At 34.9% G+C, this 14,625-nt stretch overlaps 1 protein-coding gene across 2 annotated transcripts in view; it reads left to right on the top strand.

The window, feature by feature from the left end:
- Positions 1-11,078: 11,078 nt before the first annotated feature.
- LOC138695859 (interleukin-1 receptor accessory protein-like) overlaps positions 11,079-14,625 on the top strand; it is a 480,727-nt gene continuing 477,180 nt past the window's right edge. Inside the window, exon 1 of one of the 2 annotated variants that reach the window (XM_069820153.1) lies at positions 11,079-11,842. In XM_069820153.1, coding sequence (XP_069676254.1) covers positions 11,571-11,842 — 272 coding nt within the window. In that variant the 5' untranslated portion in view covers positions 11,079-11,570. The remainder of the gene's footprint in view (positions 11,843-14,625) is intronic. The other variant, XM_069820152.1, reaches the window with a different exon arrangement.

Raw genomic sequence — 14,625 nt, 5'->3', positions numbered from 1 at the left:
ATTAAGAGAATGGCAGAACAATTTAAAAACACATTATTTTATAGATAATATCATTTTAGATTACTTACTTTTCGCAGACGACCAGTTGGTGTTGGCTGATTCTGAAGACAACCTACAGAGAGCAGTCCATCTGTTGAGAATTGTTGCTAATAACTACAATCTAAAAATATCACACAGGAAAACTAAAGTATTTGGCTTCTGCGGAAATAATACAATAAGAACTAAAATTGTAATAGAGGATAAGATGATTGAACAAGTAAATTCTTTTACTTACCTTGGATGCGATCTCTCTTACATATCCTCTACAGACGTAGAAAACAAGTTAAATAAATTTTTAAGACTTATTGGTACAATTAAACGTACACTCATAAATAAAGTCGACAGAAAAACTGTACTCAAATTTTACAAGACACTGGCAATTCCGACATTGTTATATGGTTCAGAAACGTGGATTCTGACTAGAGCCCGACAGAGAAGAATTGAGGCCGCTGAGATGAGACTCTTAAGGCCACTAGCAGGATTTAGACTACAGGACCATAAGAGAAACGAAGATATACGTCGAGAACTGAATATCGAGAGTGTAATAACTATAATTGAAAAATATAGAAATAATTGGTACGACCATATAACAAGAATGCCCAACGACAGAATACCTTTCAGAACATGGTGTTATAGACCTACACGAAGAAGACGAGTGGGAAGACCAAAGAGACGTTGGAGAGACCAGCTTGAAGGATAAAATTCTGGAGGCGGAACAGGCCTTCGGCCTAAACCTTGAAGTTATTGATGATGATGATGATGATGATGATGATGATGATGATGATGATGATGATGATGAATAACAATATTATTATCTTACGTAAGTTTTGTAGTTAGCCTATATATATAGCCGCCATTCAGTAAATTATAGAAATGAATATCTAAATTAAGATATTCTTTACATCTACTTTTATAACCGCAAAACGTTTCACTTTCATATCAATATAACATTAATATTATATATAATAAGAAATAGATGCATCATGGCATTAGCTATAATAATATTTAATTTCTAATATTAATAATGTCATAAAACCACCTCAGGTTTTGTAGATTTTAATACCGGTATCCAATACACAGCTGTACTCACAAAATTATACACTGTAGAATCAGACCTGTAAATTATTTTTAGTAAATCTTGAAGTTTTTAATAACCAATTGAATTTGAGCTCTAAATATGTCGGCAATCCTGCAGGTCATGGCCTTCGTGTAATAGGCTATTGTTTATTGTAGTGTGTGTTTTGTTTTATTCTGAAATTCAATTAGTTCTCAAAACTGACGAAAGATGGATTTTGGAAAATAGGAAAATTATGTAGGAAAACTAAACTAACGCTTCACTGAAAGTCACTATTTTTTTGAAAATCCTTGAATTCCAAGCTTCAAAATGACGAGTCATTCATTAAAATCCGTTCAGCCGTTTTCCCGTAATTTCCATTACTAGTTCAAATATATATAGATAACCTGCATCGTGAAATGGATTCAACACAAAATTGGATAATACTTCTATTTGTCTTCAATGTGTGTTTGTGTCCATACAGTACAAGTATCTAAATGTTCAAGATAGATGCCAATTCATGCAACCCAAAACTGAATTAGATGTATATAAGCTAATTCAAAAGTCCTCTTTTTTAAAGTTATTCTTATTGAATTTGATATTCCCAAGAAATTGTTTGATTAATTAAAATGTATCTCAGTGAAACGCACAGCAGAGTCCGTACAGGTCAGTTTCTGTCAGATGCTTTTCCAATTCACTGCGGGCTAAAGAAAGGAGAAGCATTATCACCTTTAATTTTTAACTTTGCTTTAGAATATGTCATTAGGAAAATCCAGGATAACAAAGAGGGTTTGGAATTGAACGGGTTACATCAGCTGCTTGTTTATGCGGCTGACGTGAATATGTTACAAACAATTAGGAAAAACAAGGGAATTTTACTTGAAGCAAATAAAGAGATAGGTTTGGAAGTAAATCCCGAAAAGACGAAGTATATGATTATGTCTCGTGACCAGAACATAATACGAAAAGGAAATATAAAAATTTGAAATTTATCCTTTGAAGAGGTGGAAAAGATTAAATATTTTTATTTATTCACTTGGTTATTTAACGACGCTGTCAACTACGAGGTTATTTAGCGCCGATGGAATTGGTGACAGCGAGATGATATTTGGCGACATGGGACCTAGGATTCGCCATAGATTACCTGACATTTGCCTTATGGTTGGGGAAAACCTCGGAAAAAACCCAACCAACTAATCAGCCCAAGCGGGAATCGAACCCGAGCCCGAACGCAACTCCGTATCGAGAGGCAAGCGCCTTAGCCGACTGAACTACGCCGGTGGCCTAAATTCAAATATCTTGGAGCAACAGTAATAAATATAAATGACAATCGGGAGGAAATTAAACGCAGAATAAATATGAGAAATATCTGTTATTATTCGGTTGAGAAGCTTTTGTCATTAGGTGCTGTCAAAAAAGTTGAAAGTTAGAATTTATAAAACAGTTATATTACCGGTTGTTCTTTATGGTTGTGAAGCTTGGACTCTCATTTTGAGAGAGGAACAGAGATTAAGGGTGTTTGAGAATAAGGTGCTTAGGAAAATATTTGGGGCTAAGGGGGATGAAGTTACAGGAGAATGGAGAAAGTTACACAACACAGAACTGCACGCATTATATTCTTCACCTGACGTAATTAGGAACATTAAATCCAGACGTTTGAGAAGGGCAGGTCATGTAGCACGTATGGGCGAATACAGAAATGCATATAGAGTGTTAGTTGGGAGGCCGGAGGGAAAAAGACCTTTGGGGAGGCCGAGACGTAGATGGGAAGATAATATTAAAATGGATTTGAGGGAGGTGTGATATGATGATAGAGAATGGATTAATCTTGCTCAGGATAGGGACCGATGGCGGGCTTATGTGAGGGCGGCAATGAACCTCCGGGTTCCTTAAAAGCCAGTAAGTAAGTAAGTAAGTAATGAAAGCCCGTGCGCTCTAGCACCCTACAGTAAACTCGACATCGGTCTTAATTCTAACATTCAGAGAACCAAGTTATCGTAACAGACAACTCTAAAACATATATTACAAAGGTGGGATTTGAAATCATGCCTTCAAGGCGTAAATCTGAGCCACATCATTACATCGTGAGCAAACCTATGGCAACAACTGATTCATTTGAATCCCGGTGTTTGTGATTTGGGCATGCTGTTAGATCAATACCGACTGCCGCTACCCCGAAAGTCTCTTCTCGGTAAAGGCACAAACAGCGGCGAATATGTGGCCGGCCCGCTCGATACTTATGATTAATGGAACTCATTTTATTTATCAGCATGTGTGCAACATGTCGACCCGGAACATCCAAGACTCATTACTGAAGAAAGTCTACTCTTTAGCGATCGTTATGGAATCAGGACAGGCTTATCCAACAAAGGTTAGTTCAGGGCAAAGCAACCTGTGGGAGGGGACTTCCTGCAGAGTACCAAGAACTTCCCATACATAATTAAATTTTAAATAACAACTGCTCCAACAATAGAAGCAGGAACAGCAAGAGAGACAACTATAAGTAGGCCAACAACTGCTACGACAGCAACAGTAAACAGGCAGGGCATAGTTGCGCCCCACGGCCAGATAAGATGCAGCAGATAAAAAAGGGTCCCTGTTTTGTGGGCATAGTTGCGCCTCGTTTCCATCAGGTAGAGAAAAGGGGCATGGCATAGTTGCGCCCCGATGAAATAGGTAGAGAAAAAGACATTACGGAAACTCGAGCCTCGTAATCAACCAAACTTATTGATTTCTTATTCGATTTAATATTCATTATAGGTAGGCTACCGTTGAAATGAACACCATGAAGTTGGCAGTACTTTATTAACTGTTTTTCTACGTTTTATGTAGAAATTATCAATAGCCTACCGTTAAAATGAACACCATGAAGTTGCCAGTACTTTATTAGCTGACATATTCAAATGAGTGAGCCGTTGGAATATGGAGCCTTAGCAGTCTTGACATTTTATTTGTGATTTTCACACCGTCTGTGGCGTATAGTGAGGTTAATTTAAAATGAATGTTAAGTTTAGTAAAAAGGGTAAAGAATTAATAATTCACAATGGTTCTAAGTTTCAATTTTCGAAACCCTCTACCGTAGGGTTAAGATATCAATGTACAAACAAAAAATGTAGTTAATTTATTGTGTGTGATCGATAAAAAAAAAGTGTTGTTTTAAATAGCAAAATTGATCATATGCTAGGCCTACCTGATTTCAATGCAGCTATCACTGTGTAATATTTTAAAGTAATTTATTAATTTTATGACAATCACTTTCGTGTGTACTATGCCCATCGGGGCGGAACTATGCCATGTCCATTCTGCTACCTGATTTCTTCGGGGCGCAATTAGGCCATGCCTAGGCCACCCAATTGACAGCGGGGCGCAACTATGCCATACCACAGTAAACTAGGGATGGGCAAAAATAACCGGTTATTTCGAACCGGGTTAACTGGTTAATTACCGGTTATTTTTGCTTGCTGGTCTAACCTGATAACCGGTTATTTTCCTCAATAATCGAACGACCGGTTATTTTTTTAAATAAACACTGAATCAAATATATTTTAAGATTATCTCAAATTTAACATCTGTAGAACATAATTTCTTTTTATTAAACTGTGCTCTATGCAATATACTCTGTATGAGCTATTCCATCTCAAATCGACCGAAATATAGAGAAAATTGACCTTACAATTTCTAAAGACAATGATACTTTTTTGCACGTAGAGAACTGTGATACAATGCTTTGTGCAAAGTTTAAGGCATCAGAACTTCATAATTTATCGTATTTTCATAAAATTAACAAATTTACACTGTTGTAGCTCCGAAACCCTTTCACCCAATGATCAAAATCATGGTTTATTTTGGTGCTGACAAATTAAAGTTTATATTGACATATGAACAGATTTTCTTACTTTTTATGAAAATGGAGAAATTTAGATTTTTCCTCATTAAGACGCCTTTGGCTAGGAAAAAAATATTTTTAAAATATTCCGCATTGAAAGTACAAATAAACACATATTTTTTACTGATGGTATGTTGATAAGAAAGTATTGAAAATATCAAATAAAGAAAATAAATAGTACGCGCGTAAAGTAACCAGCTGACTGTGAGACAGGAGCTAGCCGAGATAAGCAAGGCCAGGAGACAAACACGTGATGTGTCGTCTAGCAGCGCATGGCTGTGCTAGCTTTATCACAGGTTTTCATCAAGTCTAGGGGTGTGAAAATAATCTATTTAATACCCTCGAAACTTATTGCCGTACCACTAAGCAAACAATGCGGAATTCCTCTTGATAATGCAAGGTTTTCCTCAATATTTTTTTTTACATTTTTACAAATGGCCAAAAATCCTAAAAGCAAGTAAAATCAGATTATCTGTCTCTCTGTGTACATAAAAAATAAGGATTACTTCTTAACATAACCTACCAAATGTCAGCTTCAAAATGAGCTCCCGTTCAATGTTCTGCAGTAAATGGTTCCAGAGTTCTGAGCGCTGAAAGAGGCTTGTTTTTCTAAAATACGCTAAATTTGTCGCTCAATAATAAGAAAACCTTTGACTTTCGATAGTATATTTTTGAAAATGCACTCCCCTCAGCACCTTGTATAAGTAGGGAAAAAATTAGAGTATAAAAAAATGCGAGGTTTTTTACTGATCGATTTCATATGGGATAGCTCGTATAAAATTGTCCCGTAGGCCATTCCTAGATAGGATGGAGGTCACTGCCTTACTTCATCTGTCCATAGATGGAAAAATGAAATTCGACTTCGATTTAATGTCAATAACCTATGCCTATCTTAAGCGTCGACTTTCTCTTATTGACTTATATCTGCGGGTATTAAAGCATTTGAAACGGCGAGAAATTTTGACTTCAGTATTTATTGGTTATACTCTTAGGAGAATAGATTGCCCGTCGGAATGTGTCTTAATCAAGATTATTATTGTAACACTAAATTGTATTCCTTGCGACGTATCAGTATTCCATGCCAGGGGTGTCAACTACGGTATGATTATCTAGTAGTCTATTATATTGTAGGGCAAAATAATGTATTGCCATGAATGGACGTCACATTGAGCATCTCCTATGAACAAGTGTTCATATCTCAGAAAGAAAGTGTCGTAGGATTCATGTTTACTAGACATTATTTTCTTGTTTTGATGCATACTATCACCTCCTAAAATATTGGATACTTTTTACACCCTGTATAAATTAGTTCATATTAGTTATATGGTATTGTAGAATCTGACACGACTTTTTGTTAACTTTTAAGTTACAAACAGTTTATTTGTACTATCAACGAGGCACCTCGGTTGCTGTAGAGGTGAAATACATCTCGATTAAATACATCTCTACAAAAACCGAGGTGCTTCGTCTCCTTTACTTCGAATTATTTATTAACCTGTAAAAGTTTAAGCAGGTTTCTTTGCATGAGCAGAAGCGAGGCGTTATCTGGCAAGCTCATCTTTGTCGTATGGCTAGCGGCAGTGGACAAGTGGGTCGCTACAATCAGCTGGGTTGCAAGCGAAAAGCGGTCGGTGGTCTGGGAGATTCATTCCTCTACAACCTCTAACTCCGACAATAGAATTTCCCGCAGAGTTATTCATCAGAAGTTCCACCAGGAAAGATGTAGAAGCCTGCTGCAAGTCACTTACAAAGAAATTAAAGAGCGATGCTTACAAATTAATTAAACTTTTACTAGTGAGTAACACAAAACAGTTCACGAACTACAGTTTGCCAGCTGTGCTCTGATGGGAATTATGGAAAAGAATTTGTTATAAGAAATGTGGCTACTCTGACAATTTTAAGCATATATTATAAAATTATAAAGACTCATTGGTTTCAGAATTTTCCATTTTTATAATCTAACAATGACATTATTATTATTATTATTATTATTATTATTATTATTATTATTATTATTATTATTATTATTATTATTATTTGAAGAGGTGGAGAAGTTTAAATATCTTGGAGCAACAGTAACAAATATAAATGATACTCGGGAGGAAATTAAACACAGAATAAATATGGGAAATGCCTGTTATTATTCGGTTGAAAAGCTTTTATCATCCAGTCTGCTGTCAAAAAATCTGGAAGTTAGAATTTATAAAACAGTTATATTACCGATTCTTCTGTATGGTTGTGAAACTTGGACTCTCACTTTGAGAGAGGAACAGAGATTAAGGGTGTTTGAGAATAAGGTGCTTAGGAAAATATCTGGGGCTAGGAGGGATGAAGTTACAGGACAATGGAGAAAGTTACACAACACAGAACTGCACGTATTGTATTTTTACCTGACATAATTAGTAACATTAAATCCAGACGTTTGAGATGGGCAGGGCATGTAGCACGTATGGGCGAATCCAGAAATGCATATAGAGTGTTAGTTGGGAGGTCGGAGGGAAAAATACCTTTAGGGAGACCGAGACGTAGATGGGAAGATAATATTAAAATGGATTTGAAGGAGGTGGGATATGATGATAGAGAATGGATTAATCTTGCTGAGGATAGGGACCAATGGCGGGCTTATGTGAGGGTGGCAATGAACCTCCGGGTTCCTTAAAAGCCAGTAAGTAATTATTATTATTATTATTATTATTATTATTATTATTATTATTATTATTATTATTAAAGCATGAAATCGTCTTTTCTATAGCCGATTTACGTAGAATTTTCGTCAGAGAAAAGGTAACCATATTAGGAATATATCTTAAGCTGTTCAGTGGTTAGACGTTGACGATTCTGTTGTCTCAGAATATCAAAGTTACAAGTCGCTCATATGAACAGATCGGGTAGCAGAAGGAATGTGTGTCGTCCATGGTTTTCAGTTTAATATTCATCTATTATATTCACTGTGTATGTTAGCTAAACCAAATACCGTAATATGTGGTATAATAATAATAATAATAATAATAATAATAATAATAATAATAATAATAATAATAACAATAATAATGGTTTATTTAACCTGGCAGAGTTAAGGCCATACGGCCTTCTCTAACACTCAACCAGGAGTAAAACTGCGTTACAAAAAACACCACAAATTTACAAAATACACTACAATTTTACACACAAAACTTAATATCATAATAATAATGTAATGTAAACAACAAGTAAGTAGAAATCAGACATAATATAAGTATAACATACAGAAGGAAAGTAAAAAGCATAATAAAATATGAACAGCAGGTCAAAATAAATGAGACAAACAAAGTATAAAAAAATAAGACAATCATTGATAATAATAATGATTATACTAATAATAATAATAATAATAATAATAATAATAATAATAATAATAATAATAACAGTAATAGTAGTAATAAAATACTGAAGTACAAAGCATACAATGAATACATTATCTTTAGGTACACACAGTAAGGAAAATTATGATTACATATAGCTCAAGTTATCAATTATAGATATACCATTATCGGGAAATATGAAAACAAAAAGACAAAATAAGTTAAATATCTCTAGAACATTAAAGAAAATGTGAATACGTAGAAATATGCAATACAACACTTTTCATAATAGTAAGTTAGTTTGGCAACTCGTCATAAGATAATTTTCTAACTTGGATTTGAAAGATTTCAATGCTCGGCAGCCCTTGACTTCAGCGGCAGAGTTCCAGTGACGAGAGGTAGCAACAGTGAAAGATGAGGAATACAGAGATGATGTGTGAAGTGGAATTTCTAGCGTGTTATCACGTTGTGATCGAGTATTAATATTATGATAGCGAGAGAGAGTATGAAAACGGGCGGATAAATGGTACGCATATTATGTTTAAATATTTAATTTAAACTATTTCGTTTATATGACGTCATTCCATTTTCGACCAATGAAGTGTAATGAAATTTTTAATTCCAACCAATCACAGTCATACATCGCGATAATAATTTTTGCAGCTCGATTTATCACTACCAATAGGATATATTGCATGTTCGTTCACAAAGACTGAATAGGTTAAGTATTCATGAATATATATATATATATATATATATATATATATATATATATAATTATTAACATTTTGTGAGAGAATTTGAGAGATATATTATTTACATTTTATTTTATTCACGAAATAGTCCTAATAAATGTCACTCGAGATCTGAGATTTCCCGCTAAATCCACGAGCGAACTCTTGTGACATTACTACAGATAAACCACTGCACGCTCTACTTACTTACTTACTGGCTTTTAAGGAACCCGGAGGTTCTTTGCCGCCCTGACATAAGCCCGCCATCGGTCTCTATCCTGAGCAAGATTAATCCATTCTCTATCATCATATCCCACCTCCTTCAAATCCATTTTAATATTATCTTCCCATCTACGTCTCGGCCTCTCTAAAGGTCTTTTTCCCTCCGGCCTCCCAACTAAAACTCTATATGCATTTCTGGATTCGCCCATACGTGCTACATGCCCTGCCCATCTCAAACGTCTGGATTTAATGTTCCTAATTATGTCAGGTGAAGAATACAATGCGTGTAGTTCTGTGTTGTGTAACTTTCTTCATTCTCCTGTAACTTCATCCCTCTTAGCCCCAAATATTTTCCTAAGCACCTTATTCCCAAACACCCTTATTCTCTGTTCCTCTCTCAAAGTGAGAGTCCAAGTTTCACAACCATACAGAACAACCGGTAATATAACTGTTTTATCAATTCTAACTTTCAGATTTTTCGACGGAGACTGGATGATAAAAGCTTCTCACCCGAATAATAACAGGCATTTCCCATATTTATTCTGTGTTTAATTTTCTCCCGAGTATCATTTATATTTGTTACTGTTGCTCCAAGATATTTCAAGTTCTCCACCTCTTCGAAGGATAAATCTCCAACTTTTATATTTCCATTTCGTACAATATTCTGGTCACGAGACATAATCATATACTTAGTCTTTTCGGGATTTACTTCCAAACCTATCTCTTTACTTGCTTCCAGTAAATTTCCCGTATTTTGCCTAATCGTTTGTGGATTTTCTCCTAACATATTCACGTCATCCGCATAGACAAGCAGCTGATGTAACCCGTCGAATTCCAAACCCTCTGTGTTATCCTGGACTTTCCTAATGGAATAATATTATATTATTATTATTATTATTATTATTATTATTATTATTGTTAATTTCTGTTGTACAGCGTACATGAGTTTGAGTGCATTAATTTACACGACGTGGAAGGAAGAAAATGTTGGTCATTTGTACGTACAGACGAAACTACCTTTGAGTAATATGGAATAATATATTGTTATTATTATTATTATTATTATTATTATTATTATTATTATTAATTTCTGTTGTACAGTGTACATGAGTTTGAGTGCATTAATTTACACGACGTGGAAGGAAGAAAATGTTGGTCATTTGTACGTACAGACGAAACTGCCTTTGAGTAATATGGAATAATATATTATTATTATTATTATTATTATTATTATTATTATTATTATTATTATTAATTTCTGTTGTACAGTGTACATGAGTTTGAGTGCATTAATTTACACGACGTGGAAGGAAGAAAATGTTGGTCATTTGTACGTACAGACGAAACTACCTTTGAGTAATATGGAATAATATATTATTATTATTATTATTATTATTGTTATTATTATTATTATTATTATTATTATTATTATTATTAATTGCGGTTGGACAGTGTACATGAGTTTGAGTGCATTAATTTACACGTAGAAGGAAGAAAATGTTGGTCATTTGTACGTACAGACGAAACTGCGATTACCTAAAGCGCTTAATTACAAACAAAAGAAGAGGAAGGCGTCATGTGCGGAAATATTTACAGTACAAAACTTGATAACGTGTGAGAAAGAGAAACACGGCGTAGACAAAGCAAGTGAGTCAACTATCTCTTACCAACAAACCTTTCATCTTTATTTACCTGCGTCACTGGCGGGTTGTGCCGATACTTGCCGAGTACAGCCGAACCTTCCGGTCTTTCCCGCGAAGTGGGATGTGCGGTTTCGAAAATGTATTTTAGGTTCGATAAGATCAGTTGCTCACTGAACGTTGGGGCGGTAGGAGCATGTGTGGCGCTCTCCTACGTGTAGCCAGTTGTAACGTGTGTGACGGTGCCAAGTGCGTGTCGAGGAGAGAACAGCTAGGAACGTTCATAGTGATAGAAATTAAAGCATGACTTCAACGAACAACAGTGTTTTCTGTCATCTTCGTGTTGTGCTAAATCCTTCATTGTGATCTTTGTCTTTAAAGAAATCACGTAGGTGTGACTGTGAATGAATGTCGTTTGCAAAAAAAAAATAATGATGCAACAGTATTAAAACAATAATACACATCTATTTTTATATTTATCACTCAAGAAGAAGATACATGTATTAATAAGTTATGAGTGTGGTATTTAACATCACTTTTTTCTTATTTGCAAACCACGTTGCGTGATATTAAAGGACTTTACATTTGTGTTAAACTATCTTTACACTACTGGGGATTGTAGCGAGTTTTAAACTGTGTTCAGAGTTTAAGAACATGACGTCATCTTCAAGTAAAATCTCAAAATCTGAATCTTCCACAATGAAAACAGTGTGGCTGCGAAGTATTGTGCTGTCAGTGACTTTGATAAACTTGATAGGCACGCCAGCAGCGGTCAACGGGGATGAAGACTTCTGTGCGATGGACACGTTTCAGAGAAATACCACGTGGTTACAGTTCACCAAAGAACTCAGTTCGCGAGAATACGTTCTAGCGCAAAAGTTCAAGAGCCTTCACTGTTGTGCCAAAGGATACCGCAGTATCGAATGGTAAGTACCATTATTCTTGAATTATTTCACGTGGTAAATGGTAACTACTTTTTCACTTTTAAAGTACAGATACTATTGGAAGATGAATGACATGATAATGAAGTAAAGGTGAAACTTCGTAACTACAAAAAAATTTTGTGCGAGATCGTGCGTATTTACTTGGTTTCCGCACAAAACCAATCCGCGGAAAGTCTAAAATTCCACATTCAGTATTCCCAACCTAACACACATAACAATTTCCCTCTTCTTACCGCTTAAGTGACATATTGATTTTACTGCTTTAGGCTTTTAACATATTATTTTTAGAGACGTTCAATATAGTAATAATTATAAATTGGAAACTTACCACTACAATTTCACCTAAATTGCATTGTTAATTATTGTTTTTAAATATTTGCAAAAATTAAGTAAACTCTAAATTATTACATAACCTTACCGTTTGTTTTAAGTTCGCATTTATACGCTGGCCTGCTGGAGTATAGTAAACACAGAAAACATTTTAAAGCAACAGTGTTGAAGATCGATATTTTTGTTTTGCAAATTTGCCGTCATTGAACAGAAACCAAGATGGAGATTTCATTGCAACTAATTAGAAATTCCTCTTTCAGGTATGTAATAAACGATCTTCGCACAAAATAATGTACGATACACGAGCGGTATGTTTTCTTTCAATTCTCGGAAATTAAAAAAACTCAACTACGTTTCGCTTTTTCAAACTTTTCCTCGAACATGAAAACTTCAACATACCGCTCTTGTAACGCATATTACTATTTCCGCATGCATTGTAGGCCTATGTGTATTATATATTATACACGCGTCCTAAAGTGATTTTGTGAAATACTGACAATTGTTTTCACTGCAGGATATCAGTGTGAAGAATCGATGTTTTGATTTTTATCACCAATGACACTATATCAATAAATTAAATGCTACCATTAGAGTCATTTAAATCAGTGGTACCGTATTCAATCTTTTATGCTGGCTTCACTAGCGTCTATGAGATGTAGAATTTATTAGTGATAAACACGTGATTTTAGGTAGCCGCCACAAATAGGCTACCTTAAACATAAAATTCGTTTGATACTTACCTTATATTCTAATACAATGTTTAAGCCTGTCATAAATGCCTCTTGAAAATACGGGACTCTTTTACTGTCGACATATTTTTGTAAAGAAATTGAAGTTAGATGTTACTTAAAAATTGTATGCAGTAAGATTAATACATGAGAATACACAAAAGAAAAAACACATAAACCATGTTTATTTACGTCACTTGACAATACTTACTTTGCACGTATCTTTCTTCATTCCCTCCACCTCCCGTTTTAATTTTCATATATTATATTCCATATTAGATAAAGCATTGAAGCTTTAAGATTTGGAAATATCTCAAGAGTTATACAATGAGGTAGTGTCTATAACAATAGGCCTACCCTTCACATGCACTTATTATGGTTCGTTCATGTTTGCCGATTTCAATATCAAACATTTGCAAACATTTATACAAAGCAAAACAATAATTTCAACATAAATTTATGAAGTAAACAGCAGAGAAGTTATCGATTTTTACATTATGAAATAAAGTTTGACTAAAATACGGGACTCTTGTGCGTCCCGATAAAAATTGCGGAAACACAGGACAAAAAAAGGGGACTGTACCGTTTTTTACGGGACGTATGGTAAGCTTAATATTGTTGTATCTTCCCTCTCCCCTACTCGTTACCATTATAATACCTTAGAAGTGTAAGACACAATACTATGGACCATTTTCTTAGTAATTCGTTGTGGACCACTCGCATGTTATATTCGTAATTAGTAGAGGGGAAAAGAGTTTCTCCAGAAGAACTGCACTGAAGAAGCCACATCGTATTATTGACTTCAACTTCTGAATTATAATCTTGATTAGTAAGCTTATATAACTTAATGTCAATAAGTCAATTAATGGTAATGATTAATATTACGATCCCGATCGCACCATAGTCATGTTGCTTGGTGACGTGTTCCTTCCTCATCTGATAACAAAATTATTCTATCTCGTTCGCAGTTGTATAGTGAGGATCACGTAAGTGTAGTTCCTAAAAATCTAATTTTGCTGTCTCTTCAGTGTTGCCAACTAATACCAGATATCACCGAAAAGGGTGAACTCACAATGCTACGTACTGAAATAATAATAATAATAATAATAATAATAATAATAATAATAATAATAATAATAATAATAAAAGGTAAAGGTATCCCCGTAACATGCCACGAAGGCACTTGGGGGGCATGGAGGTAGAGCCCCATGCTTTCCATGACCTCGGCACTAGAATGAGGTGGTGTGGTCGGCACCACGCTCTGACCGCCTTTTACCCCCGGGAAAGACCCGGTACTCAATTTTATAGGAGGCTGAGTGAACCTCGGGGCCGTTCTGAAAGTTTGGCAACGAGAAAAAAATCCTGTCACCACCTGGGATCGAACCCCGGACTTTCCAGTCCGTAGCCAGCTGCTCTACCAACTGAGCTACCCGGCCGCCAAATTATAATAATAATAATAATAATAATAATAATAATAATAATAATAATAATACATATTAACAATAACAATGTCGTGCTTATTTACCACATCTCACCTTTATGTTGCGAGGTGATTCCTAAATGGTTCAATAATTTATGATAAAGTATAATTTCCTCCTGGACTTCTCGCATATTATGTTGGTAATTAGGATTATTAATATTAAAATGTATTTTGTCTGGCAAACATGAAATTCATTGCTTTGACTAAGCAGATTACGATTCATGAGA

This window comes from Periplaneta americana, chromosome 3 (assembly GCF_040183065.1).
Source record: "Periplaneta americana isolate PAMFEO1 chromosome 3, P.americana_PAMFEO1_priV1, whole genome shotgun sequence".
NCBI classification, from domain to species: Eukaryota; Metazoa; Arthropoda; class Insecta; order Blattodea; family Blattidae; genus Periplaneta; species Periplaneta americana.
The sequence above is the reverse complement of the archived record's forward strand: the minus strand, read 5'-3'. Positions and strand labels throughout refer to the sequence as shown.